This window comes from Dermacentor variabilis, chromosome 6 (genome assembly GCF_050947875.1).
Source record: "Dermacentor variabilis isolate Ectoservices chromosome 6, ASM5094787v1, whole genome shotgun sequence".
Lineage (NCBI taxonomy): Eukaryota > Metazoa > Arthropoda > Arachnida > Ixodida > Ixodidae > Dermacentor > Dermacentor variabilis.
This window is the reverse complement of record NC_134573.1, coordinates 58323496-58339971: the sequence shown is the minus strand read 5'-3', so window position 1 is coordinate 58339971 and position 16476 is coordinate 58323496. Positions and strand designations below refer to the sequence as shown.

The 16476-nt window shown below is 45.0% G+C and overlaps 1 protein-coding gene across 1 annotated transcript in view; it reads left to right on the top strand.

Annotated features, from left to right (window-relative positions):
* Nucleotides 1–9048: 9048 nt before the first annotated feature.
* Nucleotides 9049–16476, top strand: part of LOC142584801 (pancreatic triacylglycerol lipase-like) — a 61447-nt gene continuing 54019 nt past the window's right edge. Inside the window, exons 1-2 of the mRNA XM_075695076.1 lie at nt 9049–9101; nt 13600–14079. Of these exons, the coding sequence (XP_075551191.1) occupies nt 13716–14079 (364 nt within the window). The 5' untranslated portion in view covers nt 9049–9101; nt 13600–13715. The remainder of the gene's footprint in view (nt 9102–13599; nt 14080–16476) is intronic.

Below are 16476 nucleotides of genomic sequence, written 5' to 3'. Positions count from 1 at the left end.
ATTAATGACACCTAGGTAATCAAAATTATTTCGGAATTGCTGACAATGTCACTACTCAGAATCAGATTGTGGCTTTGACACGTAAAACCGCATTATTTCATTACAATTTTTTAGCGCTGGAACTTATTGAGATACAGTGGATACAACGAGGAACAGTACTCAGTGGCTGCGCAAGAGGTCTTGACACAACCGGGGATACAGCGATATGCCCTCCGATATCTTTGAAGGTATATATATGTGAAACACACAGAATCTTATCGCATGTTTTTCCAATTACGCAATTACTCCAAAATAAAGGTATAACTTTGCCAAATATTTGATGAATAGCACCGGAAGGAACTGCTTGCTAGTTTTTGGGTGGGTGACCACCAATCAGAGTGAGTAATGTCATCAGACAAAAAAAAATGCAATAGGAACTGTGAAGATTGTAGTCGAGGCCCTATGCCAGAATTTCGCGGGCATAACTCACCAAGGCTTCTACGGATTTCATCATTTACATGCATTACACGACACGCCACATTATACACCCTTATGTGTTTTTATGAAAGTTTCTTTTCTTTAGTGCCAATTTAACAAGTGTTGGTGTGGACAGATGACGGTTCTTTAGGTTCTGAAATTTTACGTCGCCTTTATGGCAGTGAATCATGTAACGGAGGATTTCCCATTCCTTACAATGGCTAAAGTTTCGAGCTTTGTGGATCCTCCGCAATATAAAGATGAGCAGCCTGCTTTTGCAAAAGAACTCGCACGGTCGTTGTTGGGAGGCCGCAGGAGAGACGAAGACAAAAAACACCATTTATTAGCCCGACTAGCCATTCCCTCAATAGTTGATCAAGGGATCCCAAGAGTTCTCTGAAGGCATTTACAAGTTCCCAACCATTGGTTTCCAGGCGTGAGTGGCGCTGTAGGCTGCTTTTAGAAGACACCATGGTATTGTTAGTTAGTTAATTCGGGTTTAATGGCGCAAAAGCGACTAAGGCCATGCTGCGCCAGTCACAGGACAGTATAAGATCTAATGTTAAGGTAGTTATAGCTGTGTTACCTTAAAGTCGATGTAGATAATTGGTTTCACCTAAAAACTGGAACAGGTTGGTGAATGGCACTAGTGGATCATCGCCTAATATTAAAGCAGGGTGCAGAGGTATATGTAAGTGATACAAATTTTTGAAATGTTTCCGTCTCTGTGTTTCAGTATGTGGACATGATATAATGATGTGGGTTACTGTGAGTGTTTCGTGACATTTCTCGCATGTTGGTGGACTTTGGTTTCGAAGTAAAAAATTGTGTGTTAGATGCGTGTGTCCAATTCGAAGTCGACATGGTGTTGTTCAAACATAAGATAAGGTATTGAGGAACGTCATGGAGGTTTTCCATATCAGAAATAAGGGTTCCACTAGTGTCAGCCAGCCGTCACTCTCGATACTTGAGTGTGAAGTATCTTTGTTAGATTTTGCTTGATGGCACGTACGTGTTTAGTTAGTTTCAATCGGGTGTTGTACCTATTTAACCTGCAATCGTCATTACCATGTGCCTGGTCTGCGTAAATGTTGTCGATCTTGCCTATTGTCGTCCCTAACTTTGGAGTTCGTCGCCGTGTTTGTCTAACTTTTCGCGCCTTTGTCTCTTGCGCCGTCTCCCCAAAAGAAATCTTGACCAACTAGCCCAATTATCTGCTCTTATAGCAAAATGTCTGCATCGCCAGTCTACAAGTGCACCATGCCCAAATAACTCCAAATTTCCCACTTACCTAGCATAATTCAGTTACTGCTGCCCTCAGTCATGCTAGTTCCTTATACTTATTTTTTATGAATGTGGGCCGAAGAAATCCATTGTCTGGTACGTTGTACACAGAATTGCACAAATAATTAGCAGTGGCCTCCATTTAGCAGCAGCCGCAGCGTTGGAAAGCATCCGCCCAATCTTCTGTTATCCTGTCCTGCAGGTAAGTTTCGGAAGATACTATTGTGCGCTGCCATTTTTCACGTAACGCTGTTGCTGGTGCCTGAGTGTTTTACTTGCTCCGTGATTTCGTTGCCACCACTTTTTATACTTTACTCAGGTCGACTGCTTGTACACTATGTGAGGAACATTGGGTGCATGCAACGCCATGACCACAGTGAAAATCGTGACTTCCGGACAGAAATTCGGGATTTAAGAGGTGGAATAAAGTTTATAAACCAGTAATTTGAACAATTGAAACGTGACCTCGAGCCTGTTCATGCAGATAGGAAAGAGTTGAAGAAAGAAAACAAATTTCTGCGATACTGATGCCTGGAACACGAAAACAACAACGAGAATCTTGACAACAGACTGACTCAGTGTGACCAATACTCTCACCGCTTCAACCTGGAAAGCAAAGGGGTGGTACAAAATAAAAATGAGAATGCTGTTGCACTCATGTCCAAGTCTGGTGACGCTTTGCCAGAACCTATATCCCCCTCAGATATTAAAGCGTGCCATTGTGTGCATGCACGGAATCAAAGCCAAAACAACATAACTGTTCTTTTCAAGTATCGTCAAAAGCGGGACCATGTCCTTGAAAAGGAGATGAAGAAACGCATAAGCAATAGTTGCCTAACCATGCTCTGCACGGATGTTGAAGCTGCGGACAGCAGTTCTAACAGTCAAGGCAAACAATTAATGTTTTTCACTGAGCATCTATGTTCTAGTTTGAAGCGACTACTTTTTGCTGTCGTATCTAGGAAACATCAGTCCAAGTGGAGGTTTATCTGGACGCGGAATGGTTGAATGTTGCCCGTAAGGCTTACGGTACTGGCGCCGTTCAAATATCTTCGGACGACGGCCTCCCTAAAATAGCTTGAACTGTACATTTTTATTAAGGTATATTAGAAAGTTCTTCTTTCCAAACAACATGATTTGCCAGCAATTCGTCAAGCCTGAATGTGTCAAGGTCTACAGCCCATGCACTCAGAACACTGTTAAGGTGCTACACTGAAATGCGCGTTCACTGAAGAGGAAACACGAGGAATTCACATCATTGCTTGTAAGTTTTCATTTTAGATTCAGTGTAATAATGGTGACTGAGAGGTAGCGCTATGCACTTAACAGCGCACCCACGTTAAAAGACAGCAGACAACATTCACTTAACAGAACAGATCTAGGCCGCCGAACAGTGGCCATATATGCTCGCAATACAGAAAGTTGCGCGACATTAAACGAGTTCACCATACTCACATTAGATTGTGTGGCTCTGAGCTATTAAGGAGGTGGTACTGTTCTTTTTTGTACAATTTGTGGCTCTCCATCGGGAAATGTCAATAAGCGTTTAGGTTTTATTGATGCACTTTTGGAATATGCGTCGTTTAACAGGTACCGCCTTTGTTATTGAAGGCGATTTCAATATTAAAATTTCCCCAGAAAACAAATCATGGGATGATCTCGCGATTAAAATAGCTTCGTGTGGTTTCTTTTGTAATTACTACGCCCGCCAGAGTATCGCCAACAAGGTTAACTATTTTGGCCCTCTTAATCAGTAACATAGATACGCGCGTCACCTCTGCAGGTACAATCAGCTGCAATATAAGTGATCACTGCCCGATATTCCTGGCCTACGTAAGTTGTGCAAAAGCAAAGACAGCAACTTGCACTCGAACGTTTGTCTACCAGGCTGTAACACAGTCATCACTGGATATATTTTGATACAACATTGAAGATACTATCTGAGAGTCGGTTTTCAGCAAAATGACTGCAGAAGCGGCGTATACCACGTTTCATAAAATTCTTCAGTGACCATCACAGCAGCTGCTTTCTCATGGAATAATTTACGGCGGAAAAGCGCAGACGGAAGCCTTGGACTAATCTCTGACTCACAAGTATGATCACAGAAAAGCGTAAAGTTCATGATTACTTTTCAAGGACGCTTCACGTCAATACTTTGGCGACGTTTAAACACCTACGGAACGGTTTAAATGCTTTACTAAAGAAAGCAAAAAAAATATAATACTACGAGAACCTTTTCCAAACATGATTGAATTGCTCGCCAGATCGTATGTGAAAAGTAAAAAATTCCGTATTGGGAACAAGCTCAGTAGCAAACAAAACACGCGAAATTGTCAATAACAAATCACTGTCAGGGACGGCTCTATCAGAACATTTCAGCGAATATTACGCGTCAGCAGCAATCAGCCGTAGACCTCCACAGACATGTCGTACATACTTGAACGCAATGGTCGGCAAATGGCATTTTTTCAACGAAGAGGTTATTCCGAGGTATATAAAACGTTCACTTCATTAAAAAAATAGTCCAGATAACACTCGCAAAATATGCGATCGATATTGGCTGCCCGTGCTTGGTCCATATGTTTAATTTTGCAATTCAGTTTTGCTCCTCGCTCGAGGGCACCCTGATACGGCGCAGACGTGGGCCATCCTGCACCACCTGATCAAGCCCGACAAGGCCAAACTGTAAACCAGTCGGACGCTTTAAGAAATCGCTCACGAATTCTCCGAGAACGACCAGGGCGACTAGGGTGATTGACTCCTTAAAAACCACATACCTGGGTAGCGACCCCGCGCGACCCGGCCTCCTAACATGCCAAGTGCAACCAAGACAAGAACTTGACGCTCCGATCGCGGAGGATGAAGTGTACACCGCTGCCCGATCCCGGGGTCGACAAAATTACCAACGCCATGATTAGTAACCTCAGTCCGATGCACATCATGGACTTCACCGATTTATTTATTTATTTATTTATTTATTTAAATATTTTGCAACCCTAAGAGGGTTATCGCCAGAGTGGGTTAATTAAAGCATCAAGGGTGCCACACAAACAAAAGGTAGTACACGATCAAAGGTACAAAGCAAAACACTAGTATAAGGAATATTTTTAGAAAAAAAATGGTCTCAGTACATACATATATGAATATAAACACAGGGAATAATACATGGTTTTAGCAATCACGGGTATCAACCAGTGATTGCCTTAACAAAATTATCAAATGTCAATTTTGGTATGTTAGGGGAAGTTGGTTCCACAATTCAATGGATCGGGAAAAATAAAACTATATTTTAGTTTGTCAGTGCGGGCGTACAGAGGTGTTACATTTATAAGGTGAAAAATCCGTGTGCTAGACGCTTTAGCAAATTTAATGTATTTAAAGGATCAGTAACGTTCAGATTTAACAGTGGTGTAAAACAGTTTAAGACTTTTCTACGCCGCTCTATGAGCGACAACAGGTTCAAGGAGGGAACGTTAGAAGAGGGGGAGAAGTCCTTGTCGTAACGCCGGCATATAAATCGAGTAGCTTTTTTGGAAGGATTCGAGTTTTTTATGTCAAATTTCACGTAAGGATTCCAAATGGCTCATCCGTAATCCAAGATGGGAACTAGGGCTTTATATAATAAAGTGAGCAATTTTGTTTCTCTAGGGGCTGAGCGCAGATAATGCTTTAGGTAATCTAGATGTGCTAGAGATTTAGAACGGGTTGCTTCAATATGATTGTACCAGGAGAAATCGTGTGTGAACACATTGCCAAGGAATTTATACTGACAAACATTTTCTAGGGGAATACCATTGAAGCAATACATAAGGAAGACACAATTGCGTAGTAGGTGTCGAGAAGGACATAGAGGCAGTTTTGCGAAAATTGATATTAATCTGCCGCTCGTTATGCCAAGTACAAAAGTTGGAAAACGCGTTATTCAGAATGGCGTGATCTTCATGATTGGTAATTGTGTGATAGATAACCCAGTCATTGGCGTAAAGACGAATTTTAGTTGGCAGCACATCCTTAAGTAGGTCATTTATATACAGGGGGAAGAGAAGTAGGCCTAAAACTGAACCCTCCGGAACAGCAGAGGTAACGGCCTGCAGAATCGAAACATAACCGAAACAAACTCATTGCGATCTATCTGACAGAAAACTTGAGATCCAGGTAACCAGGCTAGGATTATTTAAAATACTATTTAGTTTATGGAGAAGCTTAGAATGTGCAACTGTAAGAAATGCTTTGGAAAAGTCTACGAATACCTAAATGAAGAATTCTGGAGCAAGGGCCGTGTACCGAACGAGTGGACAGACGCGGAAATCGTGACGATTCTCAAGCCCGGCAAGAAGCCCGCGATTGACTCCCTGTGTCCCATCTCGGTGACTTCATACCTCAGCAAGCTGTACGAGAGGGCCATCGAAGCGCGCCTCCAACACAACATAGAGGACTGCGACCTCTTCCCGCACACCATGATGGGCTTCAGGCCGGGACTCTCTGTGGAAGACACCTTCCTAACCCTAAGAAAAGAAGTCCTTAAGAGCGTCCAGAAGGGAGGAGACCACCTGCTCGCACTCGACCGGAAAGGGGCCTTCGGTAACATCTTTCACGAGGCCATCCTCAAGGGACCGAGCCACATAAGCTGCAGGAAGCAGATCTTTAATTACGTCAAATCATTCCTGACTGGCAGCACAGCGACCATCAGAGTAGGTCAGACTCCATCAGATAAGATCGACCTGCCGAACAAAGGAAAGCCGCAAGGGGTGATACTCTGCTATTCTCTTCAACATCGCGATGATAGCGCTGTCCACAAGAGGTGCAGAAGATCCTGGACCTGGGTTACGCCCGGCACACAGACGACATCACGCTCTGGGTAACCGAGGGCTCCCTCTCGCAAAAAGCGGCGACTCTTCAGGAGGCCCCGACGGCTGTGGAGGGATTTGCGGCTGCGAGCGGGATGTGTTGCGCGTCCGGAAAGGCCTAGGAGATCCGAGTGCACGGAGGAGAAATCTACACGTCTCCCGGCCCCATCGACCCCTATCTAGAAGGCCAGAAAATCATGAAGAGCAATAAGACCAGGACTCTGCTCTTGTGGCTCTCCATCAACCCGAAATTCTCCCACACCATCCATACCCTAAAGTGCACTACGAACGAGATCTCACGGATTATCAAAAGAATAGCAACAAGCCACAAGGCATGCGAGGAGGGGACACGCTTCGCCTCGTTCATGCCCTGATGATCAGCAGAGTGGCGTATAGCATGTTGTATCACCAGCACTCACTTAATAAACAAGACCAAGAACAAGTCTATGCAATAATCAGAGACGCCTACAAAACGGCTATGAGTCTCCAGGTCACCATCTCGAATGACAAGTTAGTGGCACTCGGCATCTACAACGCCTTCCCTATGCTGTGAGACGTGGTTCTGGCTTCGCAAAAAGCCAGACTACAAAACACGGCGGCGGGCAGAGACATCTTCCACTGAACCGGAACGGCAAAGGAGCTACGCGCGCTCGATGAGAAACGATCAATCCCGCCCGAGGTGAGATGCAGAATCAACGCGAGCCCCATCCCGAAGCACATGAGTCATGAACTCCATGAAGGATGACGAAAGCCTCGTATCGACCGACTGTGCCGACAATTCAAGGGGCCACGTACGTAATGTACGTGGACGTGGTGGCGCACCCCGCGGTACTCGCCGTGAATGGCAGAGAAAACCCCTTGACCCTCCTGGCCTCGTTCACCGAAGAGATCCCAGCTGCGGTTGAGGCCATAGCCGCGGTGCTAATAATAAAGCAACAAGACAGGGTCGGTAGGGAAGTTCACGTCGTTACCGACTCGCAACAGGCCTGCCGTAGCTTTACCAACGGACGAAGAGCGCTGCAGGAGGCTCAGATCCTAGGCTGGAAGAATTACATCGAATCACGTGGACGCCGGGCCACGCGGCACTGGAGGGGAACGAAAGGGCGAACGTCTTAGCTCGAGCGCCAACTAACGGAGCGGTGCAAAAGAAATCGTCTCATCAATGCCCGCCTTTTACCTTCTTACCCCTGTCATCCCATTACTACGAACGCCTCGAGATCCAGCGGCTCAACGGCAAGATTTATCCTCCCCTTCACAAAAAGCTCAGCACTGAAGAGGCAGTAGCTCCTCAAACTTATTCATACAAATACATTCCCTAGCCTACACCGATACAGCAAAATTAATCCACTAACATATCGTGGCATTTGCCCTAGGTGCGGCGACACACGCTCTACGGGCTTCCACATGCTGTAGGGGTGCGGGAGCAAACCTCAACATTCAGACGCATAGCACGTCATTTGAGCGGCGGGAGGTACAGATGATTGGCGATACCCTGGCATGCCAAGAAGTACTCGTCCAGCAAGTTCGTCGAGCAGTGGAGTGAGTGGAGTACTGGAATGAGGGCACCACCCACTCGACCTCAACAGCAAGGACCTCGATGGTTAAAATAAATGTTCCTCTTTCTCTCTCTCAAGCACGTTTCCTACTAAAATGAAAGTAGCCAAAGTGTCGCTTATATTCATTGAGAGGGGAGAGAGAAACAACTTCAAAACTACATACCATTATCTATTTTGCCACATTTTTCAAGAGCCTTGAAAATATAATTTTATGTTGACTACATAGATCTTTTTTTGAAGTACGAAATTATGTCTGAGTGCCAACACAGTTTCACAAAAGGCAGATCGACTGAGTCTGCAGTCCTGGTACAAAAAGAAGTCATTCTCAAAATCATTGAAGCGGGAAAGTTAACTCCTCTAATCTTGATTGATTAATCGCTGTTAACGGGACGAGGGCCAACTTTGGAGAAAGAGCGCCAAACGCATGGTGTAATTATGTATTAACGGCGACAAATAATGTAACAAGGCTGTAACGGGGCCAAAAATAAGTCTGTAAATTGCTTAAACGATACATACAGTGAAATAATGGCAATCATTAGTGATGTGTGCTATGGTGATGAAATCTTCGCAACGAAGTAGAATTAGGCGATGCGTATGGGATAAAGTAGCACTAGTGCCTCAGCAGAGGTCTTGGACGCAAAGGCCCGGAGGCATGTACACGCTGGACAGATATTCTTGCATTGCAGCTATAACCTTCAAAGGGAGGCAGTGCTGCAAATAACCTGAGCAAAAGATTTCTAAGGTGTCACTTTCTGATAAAAAGTTTAAGAGCATGCTCAAATCGTAAAGTGGCTCATTGCTGAGAAAAAATCCTGGGTGGAACGGTACATGCTCAGGATACAGGTAGGGGAAGTAAGTTGTCCTCTGCTTCTAATTCATAGCGCTGAAGAAGAACGTGGGTAACTGTAAGGCTGTCGCCACATCTACTACATGTTGGAGGATCATTTCCAGTCACCAGGTGAGAGTGAGTGTCCTAGGTATGGCCTATACTTAATCTGTAAAGAAGCACTTCCTTGTGTCGTTCTGTCTTTTCGGTTATCCAGTTCGCTAATTTTGGGTTTACGATGGGCCGCTTATTTGATACTTCACTATCCCACTGGCTTTACTAATACTTCCTCAACCGATGCCGTATGAAGGGTTTGAGTTCTGCGGCTGCTATGGGTATGTTTACATCTTCATCACTGAAGGCTACTGACGTAGCATTTCCATAAGCATTGCCTTCTATGCCTACATTGCCTTCTATGCCTCTGTGGCCTGGTACTCAGCAAAGAACACTGATTTAGTTGGACATGTACGCTGCGCATATTAATGAGTGCAGTTGGTTAAAAATAGGGTTCTTATATTTTTGTAAGCTCATTAGGGCTCTAACGACGCTCAATGAGTCCGTGAACGCAATAGCGCTCGTGACATTTGTCTGCTTTACATGTTTGACGGCCGTGAGTATCGCGTATCCTTTTGCAGTGAATATCCTGGTGTGTGGAATAAAGTTCCGGATGTTGAAAACGACGCTGTCACAGCTGCATAAGACAGCCTAAGGGTAAGGGAGCCTTGAAAGCACTTGTCTAAAATTCTTCGCAGAAGTACTTCGCTTGAAGTTCTAGCAAATGAGAACGTATATGCGTTTCAGGTGCATGTTATGATACTTCTACAAAAGAGATGTCCCACTCGATGGCCTGCCATTCCCAGGGTGGTAGAAAGCGAGTAGGAGTCATTAGGACACTTCCTCTAAGTGAGACACCCGCATCCTCTGCCATTACTTCCAAACTTCACTGATTACAGCAAAGCATTTGAGTCACTCTATCATGACACGCTTCTAACAAAACTAGAACAATACGGCATAAGAGGTGTCGTTCCCTCACTTTTGCAGTCGTATTACTCCGATTAAGAGCACTGCGTAGTTATAAACCGTTCTACATTATCCTATCGTTCATTACTGAGTGGAATGCCCCAGGGAAGCATTTTGAGCGCTTTTCACTTAAAGTATATGTGAATGACTTCCCTTTCATTGACAAGTGTACAAATTTTGTTTTATATACCGACGACACTAGCCTCTTCGTTCCTTCTGATAAAGAATCAGACTTGTTAACACGCCAATAAAGTTGTGTACAAAGTGCTCGAGTGATAATTATGTAACAGCCTGCAAGTTATTCTAAAAGATCAAACGCAGTTGTTTTTGCTGCAAAAAACAAATTTGTCAACGTCGATTTAAACGTAGGTTCCCAGTCGCTTGATGTAGTACAGGAATACAAAAACTAGGGCATTGTATTTGCTAGTCACTTGATGGTGAACTCACACATAGGCCTTGTTGTAGAAAAAATTGTCTGCTGCGCTTTCTGTGCTATTTAGATGCCTTTAGTTCCCACCTCGTGTAATGTGCCAGTTTTACCATTCCCAATTTTGGTGGCATATAAGCTATAGCAGCTTAGTATGGGCTACTACTACACAACGTAACATTAACAGGCTGTTGCTACTAGAAAAGAAATCTTAGTTGTAGTAACAATGTTCACTATTTACATCCTATAAAACCGTTATTCAAAAAGAATAATTAACATCAAACCTCTTCACGCTTACCGTCTCCTACAACAATTACATTTTGCAGATGAAAATCCGCACAACTCCTAAGAAATGTGGGAGCCCTCATCGCACGCTCCAGCCCCCGTGTAACGCGAGGATCGAAAAGATGGATGATAAAGCGCATTCGAACAAATCACTTTATACAAACCTCTAAATCAACTGCAGAAGTACGTGAATAGAGATACGGCTCTATCGCGTTCGCACTTGCGTGATATCTTTGTCTTCTAGAAATTTCACCTGTCTGTCTGAAACTTTCAAATTTCGTTTGCGTCCATACCTGCTAAGAATGTATTGATCACATGTATATTCATTTTTTGCATTTTGCACGTGCACATTCTTTAATGTTGCTTTTAATTACTGCTCTTATTACTGTTCATTTTAACTGTGTAACAGTATATATTTCCCTGGCCGTTATGTTATTTACTGTTCTTTCAATGCGCTCGTAATGCATATATATGTATGTAGATGTATTTATGCCCACGGAAGTGCATATATACGACTTGTTGTATTAACAAAGCTACCATTGCGAAAATCTTAGTGTCTGTACAGTGAACTCTCACTTGAGTGAACTTCAAGGGACCCAAGGATGACTTAACTTTCGCTTAACTGAAAGTTCACTGAACCGAATATTCCCTATGATATGGAACAGCGTGGGGAAACAGTATATATCAAGTAACAAGAGTGAAATACAATGTATGGAGTTATATACATCAATATATACGAAGGCATGACAATTACGTTGCTGCCTGTCTCCTTTTTGATGGAAGAATTGCAATTTTCTTTTTCACCGGTGCTCTTAAAGCGCAAGAAGCAGCAAGGCTATCCAGAGATTCTATGTTTTTTGTACTTCCTCTGGTGCAGCTTGATGCTTAGATGCGAAGTCTCGGAACTTTCCAAGGCATCCTACAGTGTCGGCTAGAGTAAAGGATTTCAATTCGCTTCTGTCATTGCTTTTGTCTCCTCGCACTGTGCTTCTTTGGGATGTACACTGGAAACGATTTCAAAAGCTGATAGTTCAGCACCGGCAACGAGCCCGCTGTCGCAGTGCACATAGTCTTCAAGCGAAGTGTTGCCAGGGTGCACTGATTAACTTCGGTCAACTGAAGTATTCGGTATTAAGAAATCGTTCAAGTGAAAGATTTTTGAATAGACTGCACAAAAGAAAAAAACCGCCGGGGATTTTCTAAATGTTCGTTGTTCTGAAGTATTCGTTCAATTGACATTCGTACAAATGGGTATTTACTCTACTTCGGATGTGTGCACTGCTGTTGTTGCCTGGTGGTTGACCCCTAGCCTCGTCAAGCTGTATGCTTACTTTATGCATGCTATAAATGAATCTTTATTGATTCGTTGATACCAGTTGCTTTAAACTTGTCTCTTGCTGTCGATTATCTGCAAAGGCAAAAGTAGGTTCCTCAGAGTGATGTTCTCAAAGATTCTCCTAAGACAGGATTTGAACATTGAGGGCAGGTTTTAGGACTAGTTGGCATTTAGGGAAGCCACTTAGCAACTGTTGCATGCAAAAAAGATAACGATGTCATAGTTTTAACGGACAAGCAGAGAACTATAAATATGATAATACTCTGGTAACATAGCTGCTTGTTCTTAGCAGTAAGCAACATTTATGTGAATGGCTTGTTGCTTTGCTGGAGTCGGCCACAAAGAAGCTAGAACCTCCTTGGTCGGCCTTTTAGTAGATTAGTTGTTTTGAAGAAGTAGTTTATTTTGTTTACGTACCCCCAAAACGAGTAAACATATACTTGTAGAGCGTGTAAATGAAGGCTAGTTGGAGGTCCAAGGAAAAATAATAAGCACAGCCTAACTTGGCAAGAAACGTCACCGTCAGCACAAAGATAAGAACCCTTATCTTCAGCACAGTGCAGTTGCCTCATGCGAGACACGAGGTCGTGGGCTCACTTTTTAATTCTTTTGCATTTCGCGTCCAAGCTATTAAAACCAGAAAGAAATTGGTAAACAATGTGCCGCCCTTAAAGTGACGTTGGTGATTATGGTGTTTTGAAACGCAATGCACTATTTGACACGTGAACGTACGCCGTTCGATAAGTATTTATTAATATGACTGACTAATTTCTGCTAACCGGACATCTAAGGATATAAGAGGAAATTTTCCCGCTTGCGGAAAGCGCGTGCTGACAGAGTGTAGTCGAAGTTTGGTATCTCTTACCTTATTCTTTAAATATTTTGGTCCTTACTATCTGGGAGACCCAGTACATCTACAGATTTAGGATGATCTATGTGCGTGGAAGTCCTGCATTTTCAGCACGGGCTTCTGCGTGAATTCTGCGTACTTCAGCACGGACTTCTGCGTGAAACAACGGCACCAGTACCAGACCCAGCTGTTTAAAAATTCTTTCCACATTCCTTTGCTGTTTTTGTTAGTGACCCTCACATAAACGGTCTCGAAACAGTGCTGTCTATGCAATATCACCTGTTCCTCTAGAACCGTTGCGCGCGCGAAGGGGGCGGGGGAGGTAGGATATGAAAGGGTGAGGGAATGACACTAACCGAAATTTCGCGAATGAGGAGGCGCGGAATTTTCCTCCGTAACGAGCGCGGGGCGCGATATGCACCGCTACGCTCTCGCCGCGCGGCCCCGTAAAGGGGTTTCCTCATTGAACACTCAAGAAAAGCGTTCGGGGCCAACGGGCGCACGTTTCCGGCGTCGCCTGTTGCTCCGGTGCCGCGGCGACCGTCGACAGCACTAATGGTTATGACGAGAGTCTGGCCTCGGGGGCGACTGCTCGCGCACGCGCAGGGCACTGGGCAAACCACGCGTCGTGTCGCGACGCTTCGCTCGTCCGCCCCCCCTCTCTCTCTCTCATATGGACACAGGGACTCCTCAAAGACGACGTCCCTCGCAGCGGGAGCCGTCCGGCCAGCCAGCCAGCCAAGCAGGCAGGCAGCCATCCGAAGCGAGGCGGCCTGACCCGAAAATACCCAGAGAGAAAAGAGCGAGCAAGGGGGCCCGGTTCGGTCGATGCTCTGGCAGAACCTCCCCTCGCCGCTCGCCTTGCCCTTGCCGGGGCTGCCGCGCTCGCTCGCGACCAGGCCGAAGACGAGTCCGGTCTCGCGCCGCGACGCCCGGCGACCAGCGCTGTCTTGGCACGCGCCGCCGAGGCCCTCGGAGAAGCAGCGCGCGCGCCCAGGGCCCGGAGCCGCCGTCGGCCTCCGCTCGCCCCATGAGCGCCCGTCGATGGTCGCCGCCTCGTCCACCTTCCGCTCGGGAGGCTGGCCGTCCGTGCCCTTGTTGCTGCTGCTGCTGCTGGCGGCCGCTGCTGGTCTGGCCTGCTGCTGGTGGATCGCGGTCTCGTCGGCGGCGGTGGCTGCGCCAGCAGCGTCGGGTGAGTCGGTGGTGGAGGCGGGGTGGACGCATGCGCGCACCTCTTGACCCCTCGCCCTTGTATGTGACTAGAAACCGGTTGCGCTGCGGTAGTGTAGGTACTTCGGGGGTCGAAGGTCGCGCAGTGCGGCTGCCCCCACTTAGTTATAACATCGGCCGAGGGGTCGTTGCTCGGGGCGGTCGGGCATACGTGGCCGCGCCGCGACTGAAGGGAACATTTGTCTTCATGGAGGCAGGCGATGACGCGATAAGTGCATGGGTGCTCCCGAGTTTAGCGCGCGGTTCTTGGCGTGGGGCGGATTTTAAGGCGTTCGAAGGCGTATTCACGCAGGTAATTTGTCGTCGTTGAGACCGGTGGACTTTGTATTGGTTCTCAGCGTTTGTTGGCGAAAGCTTGCGTACCTGCCGGTTTACTTCCGTGCTTGTGATCAAAGAAGACAAGCTTGCTTATGCTGAAGCTTGTTATATTGTACTTTTCTTCTCATGGCTTCTACTTCCGCTTCAGTTAATTAGTGCTATTGGACTGCCTGCAACTTCGCAACTCCTGGAGCAGTTGTTCAACAATGAATGAAGTTGTTCATCTTTCATAATGATCTTTCTTGCTTTCTTTTGTTTACCTCTTCGTTTGCTTTCAAATTGAATATCTGATTCGCGACAAGCTCGTAACACACTAAAGAGAACGGGAAATTATTCTCCTTTCGCCTCCTTGCATGCACTAAAGGGCGATGAATGAGCCTGCAACAGCAAAGCCTTCGCGAATTTTGTGCGCGCGCTTGGCATCCTTGGCGTTTTAGCATACACAGTGCGTTCCAAACCTTTGAAGCTTGTAGAACGCACTTTGTCCGAGGCACTAAATCTACGCGGACGTCGATCAGGTACTTGACTTTCGCTGAATAACTGCATGAAATGTATCGAGAAGGCCGAAAAAGAAGTAGGACATAGTGCCCACGACATTTCATTTCGCAGCATATTTCTTATTCAAGATGAATCAACTAAGTATGTCTTTGATATGCTTTCTTAACTTTGAGTTTGCCTCACGCATGTGTTCCGGTTTCCCGGATGCTGCGTGCGTCTAACAGGTGATATCTGCCTCCACTGCGGTATCTTCATGGCAACCGCGGATGGAGAGCGGTGCGCTTTCGTCGTTTTAGCGATTTTTGTTTATCCTTACAGCAGCTAATAACCTTCTCAGAATTGCCTCCGCATGCGGTTGCCCGGCATCGAATGCTTTCTCCCCATTTCAAAAATTGTCCTAATTTGCTTTCACTTCTCGAACCGCCACAATGGTGCAATATCACCACGCATCGCTGCCGTTGTTTTATGCTGTACTAGAAGCAGAGTCGCCTATAAGAGGTTAACTGAGGCCTTTAAGGAGTGTGTTTTCTGCCCGAGAGCTTAGATATTCGGCATAAGTCTGAGCAGATGCACGACAGTCATGAAGCCACGCAAACATTCGGAACTTCTTAAAAGGAAGCTCTAGCTCGGGGACTCCTATCCAAATACATTAAAAAAGGAGAAATCGTGTTTCTCGGCAACTAGTGCACCAAATTTGTTGAAGTTTGTTGCATTTAAAAGCAAATGTTAAAATCTAATGATTGTTGGCAGCAAATTTTTGATCTATGCCATTTCTTAAATAAAAATTAACAAAAATAAACTTTTTTAGGAAACAACACTATTAGGTTTACAACCCTGGAACTCGGCAATGAAAAACAATATCGCAATTCTGTAAATTTCACCTAATAAATACTTCTAAAGTGGACAAAATTGATATATGATACATGGCTCTCAATTAAACTACTAATATGCTAGTAGACTTTTTGCAAATACCTTACAGACCATATAACAGATTCACCTAAGATATAAAGTGACATATCAAATTTATTCGCTTTGGATGCTCTAAGGGACGTACTTTACAAACCTGCGACACCTGTTTTTTGTGGAAAGCTACGAATTTGTAAATATTGTGCTTCTATTATTTTCAAGCTTACCCATTTTTATAAATTCCTTAAAAAATTCAAGCTCTAAATCGAAATTATGCTTTCAACACTCACTAGAGTTAAACTTTATCTCTCAAATGCAACAAATTTCATTAATATCGGCCTAGTGATCATTCAGTGAAAGCGTTTCTGTGTTTTACATGTATTTGAATAGGTGGCATTGGAGTTCGACCCGAGCTAAAGTTCCCTCTTAAAAGAAAAACAATAGATTTTGACTTGAGCAAGATAGAAATACTTTATTGACAGCAAAGACAGAGAGGTCGACCTGAGCTGGTGTGGGTTGTGTTGTGTTGCGCACTGGGGAAGAGGGAAGAGCAGTGAAAGTAGTGGAATAGATGATGATGATTATAGGAGGAGTGGTGCAAGTTGCTTCGTAGCTTACAAGTAAGAACGCAGCTCTA